This window comes from Triturus cristatus, chromosome 4_1 (genome assembly GCF_964204655.1).
Source record: "Triturus cristatus chromosome 4_1, aTriCri1.1, whole genome shotgun sequence".
Taxonomy (NCBI): Eukaryota; Metazoa; Chordata; class Amphibia; order Caudata; family Salamandridae; genus Triturus; species Triturus cristatus.
In genome coordinates this window covers 1,268,222,040-1,268,235,995 of record NC_140585.1, presented here as the reverse complement: position 1 = coordinate 1,268,235,995, position 13,956 = coordinate 1,268,222,040, and the positions used below count along the sequence as shown (strand labels likewise).

The 13,956-nt window shown below is 44.6% G+C and overlaps 1 protein-coding gene across 3 annotated transcripts in view; it reads left to right on the top strand.

Moving 5' to 3' along the window:
• The window catches only part of LOC146856562 (uncharacterized), a 511,781-nt gene that overhangs the window by 183,456 nt on the left and 314,369 nt on the right, over window positions 1-13,956 (top strand). For all 3 annotated transcript variants that reach the window (XM_085654765.1, XM_085654767.1, XM_085654766.1), the window contains one exon: window positions 127-212. In XM_085654765.1, the coding sequence (XP_085510891.1) occupies window positions 127-212 (86 nt within the window). The remainder of the gene's footprint in view (window positions 1-126; window positions 213-13,956) is intronic.

Genomic DNA, 13,956 nt, shown 5'->3' with positions numbered 1-13,956 from the left:
AATAATTTGAGCATCCACCTTTTTCTAGCATTGCATGACAGGATTATGGATAGCATAGAATAATCAATATCTCTTTACTAATTTAAAAAGTGACCTGCTGCTTTCCTTTTCAAATTTCTTTGCTAGCTCTAAAAGAATGGAACAAACCACAAATGGTATGATTCGTCGATCGTCTCCACCCAGGAATGTTAAAAACAGCCCAAAGAAACCTGGTAAGTTTTTGCATAATGTATAAGGGGGTATTGCATGCAAGAATTTGCTAAAGGGTGGATTGAACAATCTTCTGTGAATGAAGGCCTACACTTAAAGCAATGTTCTAGAAATACTGTGATCCTTGATGCATGCCATATCCGTATATGCTGTGGTAGATATTTTGAAATTTCACAATGACTACCGATGTATTTCTGTGCACGGTTAGCGTTATCTTGATGGGGATCGAAAACGTGTATTGCATTTCATCTAGTATAGCATAATTTCAAAAACAGCAAAAAGGTTTGCGATTCAAGAGGTGTAGTGCGGCTCCTTCCTCAGTGAACATTGCACTTGGGCATCAATTCCATGTTAAATTGTTTTCTTCTGCTATCGGGTTCTGATAAATACCGACAGATCTGAGATTCAACGTGTCACGTTTTTCAGGCAGACGGTGGAAAATTGACACCCAGCATCAGAAGAACCAGTTATCATTGGATAGCTTGTAGCCGAAGATCAACTCACAGCAACCTAGTCCCTGAAGACATTGGCCTACGTGCAGTCTTAATCAAGCTTTGAACCAGATAATAGGTCTCCCCAGTTTGTGATCGAATGGGCTCCCTTCCAGAACAGCTTGCAGTGCCACGCAAAGTATCCATGGTCAGACTCTCATGAGGTTTGTAACTTCTGCTTCTGATGGATACATCTGCCAGTGGATTCCTCACCTTGTGAATATCCTCTGCGCCAGCAGTCCACGTAATCTTTTTTCCCAGCTCTCCACGCCGACGTCATTATTCCACGGCTCCGCTCGCGACTCCGTATGACGTCACCGGAGCCATAAGAGAGCCACGTCGGCGTGATGACGCCAGTTCCCTTATTTCCGCGCCGTTGACGCGTAACGGTTTTCCAGCACTCTCCTTGATTGTAGAGTTACTTTGAAGTTTCCTTCTGGGTTACTGTTTCTAAAGTACTCATGTCTTCGTCGCGGAAGTCAGGATTTAAGCCGTGTAGGGAATGTGGGGGTCACATGTCCATCACTGACCCCCATGAAGATTGTTTATGGTGTCTGTCGTCGGATCACGACGTGGAAGACTGTTCCTGTTGCAGGAAAATGAACCCTAAGGCTCAAAGAAAGGGAAGTGAAGCTGTTCATGGCCAAGGCGAAGAAGGACGGCAGAGGTCGAAAACGAGAAGTCGAAGCCGGAGTCGTCGACTTTGCACTCGTTGAAGTCGAAGACACAAGAAAAAGAGGAAACTTGACTCTCGGCACCGGTCGACGAAGAGTAGGGCTTCGAGGTCGCCTTCACCTCGACGTCGCAGTAAGGACTTGATCTCTCCTTCGCCCTTTCCATCTCCTCGTGTCTCTCCGGAGAAGTCTCCTTCGCCAAAGATAACTCCGGTGCAGTCTCCGGCGCCAATGGATTCTCCAGCTTCCGATGCCGAGCCTGATCAGGTTGCCGAACTGTCTCCTGTGCCTGAAGGTGAATCAGTGGATCCAGTAGAGGATCCATCAGCTCTGGATACAGGTTCGAATCCATACCCGCAATTCCCGACTCCTGGCCACAGATCCGTTGCATTTTTTTAATGCTATGTACAGAGTTTTCCAAAGAGCAACCTTCCCGTCCGGTGCACCTTCAGGTACTGTGGGTCCAATGGCATTCAGTTTGGGCGTGCCACAACACTATGCCAACTAAAACTTTTGTTTTTGAATTTGTCACCCCGAGTGGGAAGGGTATGCCCAGACGTGGGTCCCGTGCTCTCCATGCCACTGGAATCAAGCTATCCTGGCTGAAGAGGGGTGAAACCCCGAAACCGGTTCTAGGATGCTTGTTTCCAGTCCAGGGAGGACCTGGCTTGGCAGTTCAGGCTGGACTGTTCCCATGAGGCACAGGGTCAAGGCTGATTTGAATATGGCTGGGTTCAAACTGGAACGGCATGGTGAGCAAAATGATGGATTTAGGCCCAGATCTCTGTACTGGGGTGAATGTATGACATTGTTCTGCATTCTGTCCATCAACTGTTGTTTTTACAACACTATGCTCAGGCACTATTTATGCCCTTCATGCCAATGGCGTCGTCATGGCTGTTCCCGACGCTGTCTGGAGAGCCTTCCTCCCGGCCTCGTCTGGATCGCGTGCCTTCATCGGAGCCTCCCTCGACGCCAGCGCCGACTCCAGCTGCGACGCGTGTGACACCGCCGACTCCATCGGTGCAGCAGACTCCGCCAACGGCGACGCCGTGTCCACGGATCTGCTCTCGAAGAGAGGCACAGAGGCTTATTGAGGAGGAGCAGTATCGTGCAGATGAAGTGGAAGAAGGTGAATTGGGTGACTCAACGGATGAGTTTGAAGGTATGCAGGAGGCAAGTGGATTGGACACCACTCCTGAGTGGGAACTTTCTTCTTCCAGAACTTCTCCGCCTCAAGAGTTGGCTCCTTACCATTTAGTGATAACTAAGGCCGCGGAGCTTTTGGACTTACAGTTGCCTTCTGCGGAGTATAAGCCGAACTTATTGACCGAGGTTCTTCATTCACCTTCCTCTATTGTTGAGCCTCTGTTGCCTTTTAATGACGCTATCTTCGATCCTATTATGGACGTTTGGCACAAGCCACTTTCTTCTCCTGCTGTTTTCTAGGACTGTGGCAAGAAGATATAGAGTAGCTCCAGAGGATCCAAGCTTCCTTTCCTCTCATCCTTCTCCAGAGAGTTTGGTAGTACAAGCATCCTGCTCCAAATAATCTTCGGGGGGCTTTTCCACAAGCGCCAGATGACAGAGACTCAAAGAAAATTGAGCAGTCAGCTAAAAAGGTTTTCTCATCAGCTAGGATGGCCCTAAAGTCAACTAATGCCACTTGTTTGTTGGGAAAAAGGGGGTGGTGATGGACAGAGTTTCTGAATGATGCAGAATACTCCTACCAAGTCAAGAGATCATGGTTTTAATCCATCACTGTTTTTTAGCTCACTGCACCATCCCAGCTCAGAACCTGGCTACATGCAAATTAGTCTGTACCTGTCCCAGTGCATGATGGGAACAGGGCAAACCAAACTACCAAGCCAATTCTTATACTTGTTTGTTGGGCCGCTACATTCATGCCTTGATGGACTCTGTAAAACAGTTGGCTCCAAAATTGCCTGATGAGGAGAAGGGTTCTTTTATGGAGGTTATTTCTGACACTCAAGCTGCAGCGAGGCAAGTTATTCAGTCAGGCCTAGATACGGCTGATTCTGTGGCCAGAGTTATGGGTTCTTCCATAGCTACTAGAAGGCAGGCTTGGCTCCGCTCTTCCGGATTTTCATCTGATGTTCAGGCCACTCTGGTTGACTTACCCTTTGATGGGGAAAAGCTTTTTGGAGAGAAACCTGATCCTGCCTTGCAGATGTTCAAAGATAGAGCTACTGCGAAGTCATTAGGTCTGCAGACAGTCGAAAGGTTTTGGCTTCAAAAAGTATAGGGGTTTTGGAAGGTCTTCCTTTCGCTACTTCCGTCAACCTCAACAGCAGCAGCAGCAACAGAATCCTCTCTATAGGTCCTATAGAGGAAGACAAAGGGGTCAGCGTGGTTCTGGCCGCAATCCCTCCTCCTCCTCAGCCTCCTCTGCTCCCAATGATGCTACAGGGAAGCAGCCCTAGATCCTCCATCCTGGATCATGTGGGGCCTGTTGGGGGTCGGGTGTCCCACTTTCTGCAAGGTTGGAAATTGGTCACTACGGACCTTTTGGGTTTTAAACCTTGTGGAGAATGGGTACGCCCTTCCTTTTCAGGAATTCCCTCCCCCTTACCCTCCTTGCCAAGGTTTTTGCTCAGAGGACCATCTTCTGCAGAAGGAGGTTCTTGCATTGCTTCAAAAAGGTGCGATAGAGGTGGTTCCAGAGCAGGAAAGGGGTCAGGGATGCTACTCCCGGTATTTCCGGATTCCCAAAAAAAACGGCAGATTGAGTCCAATTTTGGACCTCAGAGTCTTGAACTTTTACCTGAAGCAGGAGAAATTCAAGATACTAACCCTTGCACAGGTTCTTCAGGCGTTGCAGCAAGAAGACTGGATGGTGTTGATCGACTTGCAGGATGCGTATTTCACATCCCCATTCTAAAGTCGCACAGGAAGTATCTCCGTTTTACGGTTGGATCGCAACACTACCAGTTTGCGGTCCTCCCGTTTGGTCTTACTACTGCACCTCGCGTCTTCACCAAGGTGATGGTGGTGGTGGCTGCCCATCTCAGGAGGGTTGGGGATTCCGGTTTTCCCCTACCTGGACGACTGGTTACTGAAAACAGTGTTTCCAGGGATGGTGCAACATCTCATCTGTTGTTCAACTTGGGTTTTTCAATCAAAGTGCCCAAATCTCACCTGGTGCCTCTCGGCGCAACCGGTTCATAGGGTCGGTACTGGACACTACTGTGTGTCAAGCATTTCCTCCTCCTCAAAGAATTCTCGACATTCAGGAGATTATCCCTTTATTCCACAGTGGAGCGGTTGTTCTAGTTCTGTTCGCCTCCTGTATTCTGTTGGTCAACCATGCACGCTGGCACATGTGGGCGCTCCAGTGGTGTCTCTGCAGGCAGTGGTATCAGCACAACGGAGCTCTCAGGGAGTCAGTCAGAATCTCCAGAGAAGCTGCAGCGGATCTGTCTTGGTGGAGTGTGAAGGGCAATCTGTCTCAAAGAAAGCACTTTCATATTCCTCCAACGGTGGCCACAGTGATAACGGATGCCTCCACCCTAGGGTGGGGTGCTCATCTGGGGGATCTGGAGATCAAGGGCCTTTTGTCTCCGGATAAAAGATTGTCTCATATTAATCTTCTAGAATTGTGGGCGATACGTTTGGCGCTCAAGGCTTTTCTCCCTTCCCTTTGCGGTCAGTCAGTTCCAGTCCTGACGGACAACACTACCGCGATGTGGTAGGTCAAGAAGCAGGGAGGAGTAGGGTTGTACCGTCTCTGCAGAGAGGCTTTGCAACTCTAGTCCTGGGCTCAGGACCATTGGATTTGCTTGATGGTGAATCATCTTGCCGGGGTGCTGAACGTATGTGCGGACAGTCAGTCGTCAGTTTTCCGTCGACCACGAGTGGCGGCTTCATCCAGAGGTTGTTCAGCACGTCTTCCGGACGTGGGGGACTTCTGGGGTGGACTTGTTTGCCACTCAAGAGAACGCGCATTGCCCGTCATTCTGCAGTCTCCAGTTTCCAACGCAGGGGGCGTTGGGCGGGGGGGGGGGGCGTGTTTCAGTTGGGGCTCACAACTCCTTTACGCGTTTCCTCCCGTACCCTTTTATTCCTCGGGTTCAGAGGAAGATTCGCCAAGACCGGGCCCAAGTTATATTGATCACCCCGGATTGCCAAGAAGGTTGTGGTAAACGGATCTACTTCCTTTCATCTCACCCTCCTCTCTGTCTTCCTCTCAGGGCAGACCTCCTCTCGCAGGGGCAGGTTCTTCACCCCCACCTCCAGAGCCTGCACCTTCATGCCTGGAGATTGAACAGGGCAACCTGAGTTCCTTCTCTCTCCCACCAGACATAGTGGATGTTATATTATCATCCAGGCGACACTCCACTAAGTCGATTTATTCCTATAGATGGTCTAAGTTTGTAAAATGGTTTGGAGAGAAATCCATTGACCCTTTGAAAGCCCATCTTTCTAATGTGCTTCAGTTTGCTCTTTCCTTGGCTCAGCAGGGTTGTGCTGTGGCCATGGTTAAGGGCTATTTGTCAACCTTATTGGCTTTTCTGTGTCTTCCAGATCAGCCGTCGTTATTTAAATCTCCTATTTTAACCCCTTCGCTGCGGTACGAATTCCGCCGCGGCGCTGGGGGGGTGCGGGGTGAGCGCGGCGCCGCCATGCTCGTGACGGAACCACGCCGTCATGAGTCACGGGTGAGCTGTGCTCATGACGGCGTGGTTCCGTCACGACTCTCGATTTCGCCCGCACAGGCGGGGAATCAGTGCCGCGTGGGAGGAGCGGCCGCGGCATGACGGAACCACGCCGTCATGAGCACACGCCGCCCGTGGCTCATGACGGCGTGGTTCCGTCATGAGCACGCAAGGGGTTAAGATTTATCAAAGGCCTTACCAATAGGTTTCCACCTACTCCCTTTGTAATGCCATAGTGGGACCCTAATCTTGTTTTAACTTTTTTGATGGGGTCCCCTTTTGAACCCCTTCATAGCTGTCCTTTAAGGCTGTTGTCTTTTAAAACGGTCTTTCTTGTAGCCATAAAATCGGCAAGGAGGGTGAGTGAGCTTCAAGCTCTCAGTTCAAAACCCTCGTTTTTAACCTTACATGCTGAAAGGATGGTCCTTAGGACCAGGGCTGCTTTCGTACCCAAGGTAGTTACTCCCTTTCATCTGGGGCAGTCCATTACTCTCCCTGTGTTTTATCCTCCCCCCCCTCACCCTTCCAAGGAGGAGAGACTTCAACGCTTGGACCCTAAAAGAGTAGTGAGCTTTTATTTGGACAGAACAAAAGATTTTCATTTGGAAGATCAAACCTTCGTGGGCTATATTGGACACTCAAAAGGCAAAGCTGTGCACAAGCGCACTCTGTCCAGGTGGATCATCCTAACCATCAAGATCTGCTACGCCCTTGCTGGTAAGGTTCCTCCTGAGGGTATTAGAGCTCATTCTACTAGAGCGAAGTCTTCCACCTCTGCTTTGGCCAGGGGTGTTCCTGTTGCAAACATTTGCAAGGCCGCGACTTGGGTGTCCCTTCATACTTTCGCAAAGCATTATTGCTTAGACTCTGAGATGAGGAGGGAGGGCCATTTTGCATGCTCTGTTTTGCAGGACTTTTTGGTATAGGAAGGTGGACACCCTCCTAGCGGGGGCCAGGCGTTTTTACAAGAACCAGCTCGTCTAAAAGTCATTAAAAACGGATATACTCATTTTTTTTAATGATGTTAAAGCAGCTGAAGCATATGTATCTAGCGCCTATACAGACAAGAATTAGCTAGGGGGGGGGGAGGAAAAAAAATAATAATAATTTTGTAACCCCAATCTCAATTTAATTTACAAACGTATATTTATAACTGCGAGGTCTTCCTCCACAAACTTGCTGGCAGCTGATGGATCTCACTATCTAGCTTTACGAATAGGACGCTTGTAGGATATATAGGACCGCTCTTAAAGAAATAATGGCTAACCCTATTGGAATATCTCCAACTACTGATATTATGATATGTCTTCATTAAGGGGGGGTAAAATCCTCTTTTTTTCTTTATTTAGTTATCTATCTTTTTTTTTTTTTCCCAGCAGAGGGAGGGAAGTACGGGGTTCTCTTGGGTGTCCAGCTACTGCAGCTGCCCTTCTAGCGGCAGCTGTTACTCAAGGGCGGTTCTTCCCCGGTTGGGGTAGGAACCAGGGGGGGGGGGGGGGGGGGGAGGGAGGGAGGGAGGGGGTTGGGGGGTGGAGGAAACACAGTAAAAAAAATTATGCAGGCTGACGAAGATGGATTTTGTGAATTTATATCGGTTCTTTTTTTTTCTTCTCTATTTTTGCTTATATTACAAGTAATAGGAAATGTATTTGGGTATCTCGTGCCTGATCTTGTGCTTGAAGTTAGGCTTTGCTCCTCTCTTAACAAATGAATGAAATAAAGTGTTTAGCCTGGAATGTAGCTGGACTGAATAGTAGAAATAAGAGATCCCTAATCACAGAAGAATTAAAATTACACAACCCCCGTATCGTTCTCCTTTCTGAGACACATATAACCGGGAAAGATAAGAAACTACTTAATCAGTTAGGTTATGATACTGTGACCTCTTCGAGCTTGGGACATTCTATTAGAGGAGTGGCTATTCTAAAGGACAAACGCTTTAGAGCTGAGGTATTACAGACTCTTAGTGACAACGATGGTAGATGGGCGATTGCCCAGCTTTGTTTCGAGAATCTTAAATATGTCCTATGTGTGGTCTATGGCTCTAATACGGATGAACCAAGGGTTTTTGATCATTTGAATATCAAACTCTTGGACTGGGAGGGAGAACTTATCGTTATGGGGGATTTTAATTGTATAATGGATTATAAAATAGACACAACCAGGCCCGGCTCCTTTCAAAGGATGCGTAAAACTAGGTCATCTATTCTTGACCTATGTCGTATTCATAATATCAAAGATGCTTGGCGACACTTATATCCAAAATCACCAGGTTACACATATTACTCAGCACCCCATAAAATGTGCTCAAGATTGGACATGGCACTAATAAGTGATAATTTGTTAAAGATTAGCACTATGATTTTATGCCCCCGCATCTCCTCTGATCACAATGCGATAATTCTTATAATTACCAAACCACACAATAAGACTCTACCTAGACCGTTCTCTTTTCCCAGATATTTGATCTCAGACTCGCAATATCTGACACAGCTTAAACTACATCTCATAGAATTCATAGACATTAATATAGACTCAGCCTCGTGCAGTACGGTATGGGATGCTTGTAAAGCAAGCATTAGGGGCTTCACTCAAGCATATACATTTAGACAAAATTTGGAACGTAAAAAACGCAACGCCCAACTCATATTAAAAATAACTACCCAAGAAGAATTATTGGCTTCAGCGCTTCAATTAAACTCACCACTGACTACAGAAGTAGGACTCTAACTTGGAATTTTAAAAAACGAAGCTAAAACTAAGCTCATTCAAAAGAGCAGCATTAATATACATAAATTTAAAATAGCACAATATGAGGGAGGGGACAAAATCGGAAACATTTTGGCTTATAAAGTTGCTGAGGACAGAGCCCGTACTCTGATTACAGGAATTCGAGGGGATGATAATAAAATTTATAATCAACCAACAGATATAATAAAACAATTTGCTGACTATTATAGAAAGTTATATACTCCAGAAAACACCCCCAACCCAGATGCAATTAGGGATTATTTGGACAAACATATAATTAACTTACAACCCATACCGGGGATTGACTCTGTCGGACAGCATCACAATGGCAGAACTACACCAGGCTATATCTTTGCTACCCGCAGGGAAGGCGACGGGGGAGGATTTAATACCTCTGGAAATATACAAAGTATGTTTAGCTGAATTGGAGTCTCTTTTTTTGAAGGTATTGCAATCAGTTGGGCTCAATGGGAAAACACCTAAGTCATGGAATAGGGCGAAAATATTTTTTTTTTTAAAGAAAGATAAACCAAAGGAGGAGAGGGGGTCATACCGACCCATATCCTTGATAAATTCTGATGCAAAAATATATGCTAAAATTCTGGCACTGAGACTGGCTCCTATTTTGCCCAAAATCATTAATCCACAACAACACGGATTTATAACTGGGAGAGACACTACCATACATGTTAATATGGCTATCACGGCATTTGATGTAGCGGAGCAGGAGTCCACCCCACTCGGCATGATCTTGCTAGACGCGGAGAAAGCTTTTGACCGAGTGGGGTGGGACTACTTATGGTCCGTCTTGTCTAAGATGGGGTTTAGGGGTCAATTTCTAAGGGGTGTACAGGCTCTTTATGACAACCCAACGGCCTGTATTGGTTACGGGGGTTTGACCTCCTCAGATTTTTTAATACTTCGTGGCACACGTCAGGGATGCCCTTTATCACCCCTGCTATTCGCCCTTTCATTAGAACCGTTTTTGTCTGCTCTTCAGTCCCAAACCCAATTTGTACCTTTTAATTCCGGCTTACAAACGCTTAAAATAACTGCATACGCTGATGATATCGCAGTTTACTCACAAGATATTGAGGAGGCATTAAAAGGTATTGTTTTTGAGGCTAATACATTTGGGGATATATCTGGGTATAAACTTAACTATCAAAAGACTCAGGTTATTGCTAATTATACCCCAGTCTCTTCGGTCCCCGAGATTTGTAAAAATGCTACATACCTAGGTGTTAAACTCACAGCTAAAATTCAAGAAATCAACAACTTGAATTATAATACACTAACAAAATTGACTATCTTATTACTAAAAAAATGGCACAGATTACCCTTGAATCTAATTGGGAGAATCAATTTGATAAAGATGAAAATATTGCCTAAATATTTGTATTTATTTAGCTCTATTCCATTGACTTTAAATAATATGTTCTTTAAACAATTAGATGCTGCATTTAGTAAATTTATTTGGGGCTTTAAAAAAGCAAGAAGATCGCTGAATCTTCTGAAAAACAACATAAACATGGGAGGTCTTAACTTTCCTGATTTCAAGATGTATTTTTGGTCCGCTTTTGCGCTGCGTATTCGCGCTCTACTTAAGAAAGAAGGAACACTTTTTTTTCACACTTTTATGTTAAAACAGGATTCAAATATGTTTTTGCTACGAGCTAACGACCCTAATTACTACAAAAGAGTGAAATTTAAGACTGCTAAAGCTTTAATAAAGATCTGGGGCAATATATCAAAACACTGTAAAATCACCTATTTTCATTCAAAGTTACCACTGTGGGGCAACCCGGGTCTGCCGGGAATATTCAACGATAACAATGCTCATAGCTGGGCTAGGACGGGTATCGGTGTTTTAGGAGACCTTTACGGTACACATGGGTTTTTAGATTTTAATACCCTTAAGTTGTTATATGATATTCCTGAAACTATGAGATGTAAACATTTACAGATACATGACTACTTGATTAATAAAAAACAACTTACGACGGTCTTAGATAGCGATATATTGAACTACCTATATTCAGCCAAAAATAAATCAGTAATAAGCGACACTTACCGTCTTCTAACCAGCTTTAAAGCAAATGATTGCTCTAAATTAGCTGATAAATGGGGAAAGCTAATAGGCATAAATATCACACCGAGGGAGATAGTGTTCTTTGTCAAATATTAATAAAAGGGTCCGTTCATCTAGTTTAAGACTTCAACAGTTCAGAACGAGCTGTATGTTATATTACACGCCCAAAATAATAGCTAAGTGGTCTCACAACAATTTATATAGCGATCGAACAAAATGCCCTAAATGCTCGGCCGAGGCCGTTGATCTGGTACATATGTTCTCATGCCCTACTTTTGGGACCTTTTGGGGGGACATTCAAAGAGTTTTAAAAATTAAGACGGTTCAACTACCCTCATTCAACGCTGCCTCGGTCTTGTTGGATATATATCCCATCTCTTTTCCACAGGCAGGCCTGGCCTCAATCCTTATGTCTTGCGCTAAGCTAACATTGGCCAGAGCTTGGACCCGCCCTGATCCACCTACGGTATGGGACTGGTGGACATTGGTAACTGAGATTCACTCGATGGAGTTAGCATTAGCAAATTTAAGAGGGATACGCTCCTTGAGCAAATATGAAAAGAATTGGGGAACTTTTATGGAATGATCCGGCTATTGTGATTTGTTTAGTACTACGAAACATTCTCTCATTTTTTTTTGTTATATTTACAAATGCATGCATCAATGTATATTGTCTCTTTTGTCTTCTGTCAGCCTGTTTACAAATAAAAAAAAATTAAAAAAAATTAAAAAAGGAAATCTATTCACAAGGTGAGGAATCCACAGGCAGATGTATCCATCAGAAGAACAAGTTACTTACCTTCGGTAACGCTCTCTCTGGTGGATACAGTATCTGCCTGTGGATTCCTCACTGACCCACCCGCCTCCCCGTTGTGCATCTTTGTATACCTAAAAAGATCCTTTTTTTTTTTTTTTGGGCTGGTTGTTTATTTATTGTATTTTCTATTTAGTTCATTTATATGAAATGCTGTTGGTTTTTAGCTTTCTTTTTTGTCTTTGTGCTGTATATATTGGTTCAAATAGTGTGTACTATGTATACTTGAGTCTGTGTCAGTCCACCTGTTCACCTCGGAGGCACGGAAAAAATGGGTGGAACTGACGTCATCACGCCGACGTGGCTCTCTTATGGCTCTGGTGATGTCATACGGAGTCGCGAGCGGAGCCGAGAAATTATGACGTCCACGCCGGCGTGGAGAGCTGGGGAAAAAATTCCGTGGAGTGCTGGCGCAGGGGATATTCACAAGGTGAGGAATCCACAGGCAGATACTGTATCCACCAGAAAAATTGTACCGAGGGTAAGTAACTTGTTCTTCTTTGAGGACCACGACTATTCCTCATCTGGGTATGGTGGCTTGGTCGACAAATGTGTCCACCGTAGGGGCCTGTGTTCAACCTCATGGTCACGGGTTCCAATCCCAGTGGGTCCACTCAGCCTTTCATCCTTCAGAGGTTGATGAAATGAGTACCAGTGAGTTGTATAACAATAAACAACTGTTATTTAGTGCTAAGATGCCCACTGGTGAACGTGTATTACAAATACACATTATATTATGAATCCTGCCTCACCTTGCACTTGAAGAAGACCTTGCAGTACCAAAGGGAGAGGCGCCTTCGGCACCTTGGGAGGGGAGGACGCTGGCCCTTTTAGTATTTTGTTGGGCCACACGCAGCCCAGGGGCCATGTCCTCCAGTGTCTCCCAAACTGAGGAAGAAGAGGAAGCCCTATCTGTGCCCAAACACAGCAGCCCTGGAATGAAGACCATGCCCAGGGTCGTAAGTGCACTCTTAAATTCTAGGCTCCTGATATACCTCTGTAAAAAATTGTTGGGCCTAGATTTTCATTTTCGATTTGTCTTTTTGGATCATTAAAGTAGCAATTTAGCTTGGGTAGACATTGCTGATCCGTTCCAAATTTTTCTGGATTACATTTTTAAAAATAGTGGATGTGTTGCAGTGCTTATGTAATATTTCAGGAACCATGAGACCTATATACTTCATTTTGGTGTCAAAACATAGGTTTTGGGGGGTCGAGTAGTCTAATGACGACTGAAAATGTCTCCTCAGAGCAACCCTGCCGCCATTTACCAAAATGGCGGGTATACTAGAGGAAGAAGAGACACATATAACATTTATAAAACTCATTTTCCAAATACGCACAAGGAATTTTTCTAAGTCTTTTAAAGTCACATTCTTCTCTCTAAGCAAATACTTTTAGAAACTTCACAGGTTCAGCAGTTAAAGCTCCAAGCTTTGTTCCAATTTTGCTCATAGTGTCATCACCCATAAAAATATGTCCCCTGATAAGAACTCTTGGCACATGCGTCAAATTTTGTGTACAGACTATGAAGCAGGATTACGTTTTTTTATTTTTGCATGTTCCATAACATATCCATAACTCTAATAATACTTAACTTATGAACATCGCAACAAATCTAAGTAGCACAATAATATCTGTGTCATTTGATAGTAAAATTACATGATTGAAAGCATTTCGAACAGCCCACTCAACATGTGGCACAACACTAAGGCCGGCTTCCTCCAATTTGGTGAAAAGTTCTTGAACAATATGGCCCATACCTTCTGAATATATCTCTGCAGGCACCAACTCCTCATTAACAATCAGTCCACTTGCAAAAATTGGAAATTCTTTATTGACTTAAGCATCCGCAATGTTTTGTTGAGCTAACAGCTCACCATCTTGTTCAATGTTAATGACCAGAATTTATCTAGTTGAACATGAATTGGTGTCAAATTTGTGATGCAGGCAAGATCAATTGTTCACTTGTAGAAATTCGTCTGATTCTCTCACATTCTTTGACAGATAGTTCAAGATAACCGTCAAAGACAATGTGCAATTCTTGCAAGGTGCTCTTGACTTTGATATCTGTAGAAAGTCTGTACGACTATCTCTGACGTTTTGCATGGATGAAATCATGACCATTCGCAATTGTGGCATGTAGTCCTTAACAGCAGTTTTCAATGAGGACACCTTTTTGAATTGAAGTTCTTCAGGTGAAAGGTTTTTTTTTTAAACACTTGTACAAGTTTGTGCTTTACTGATT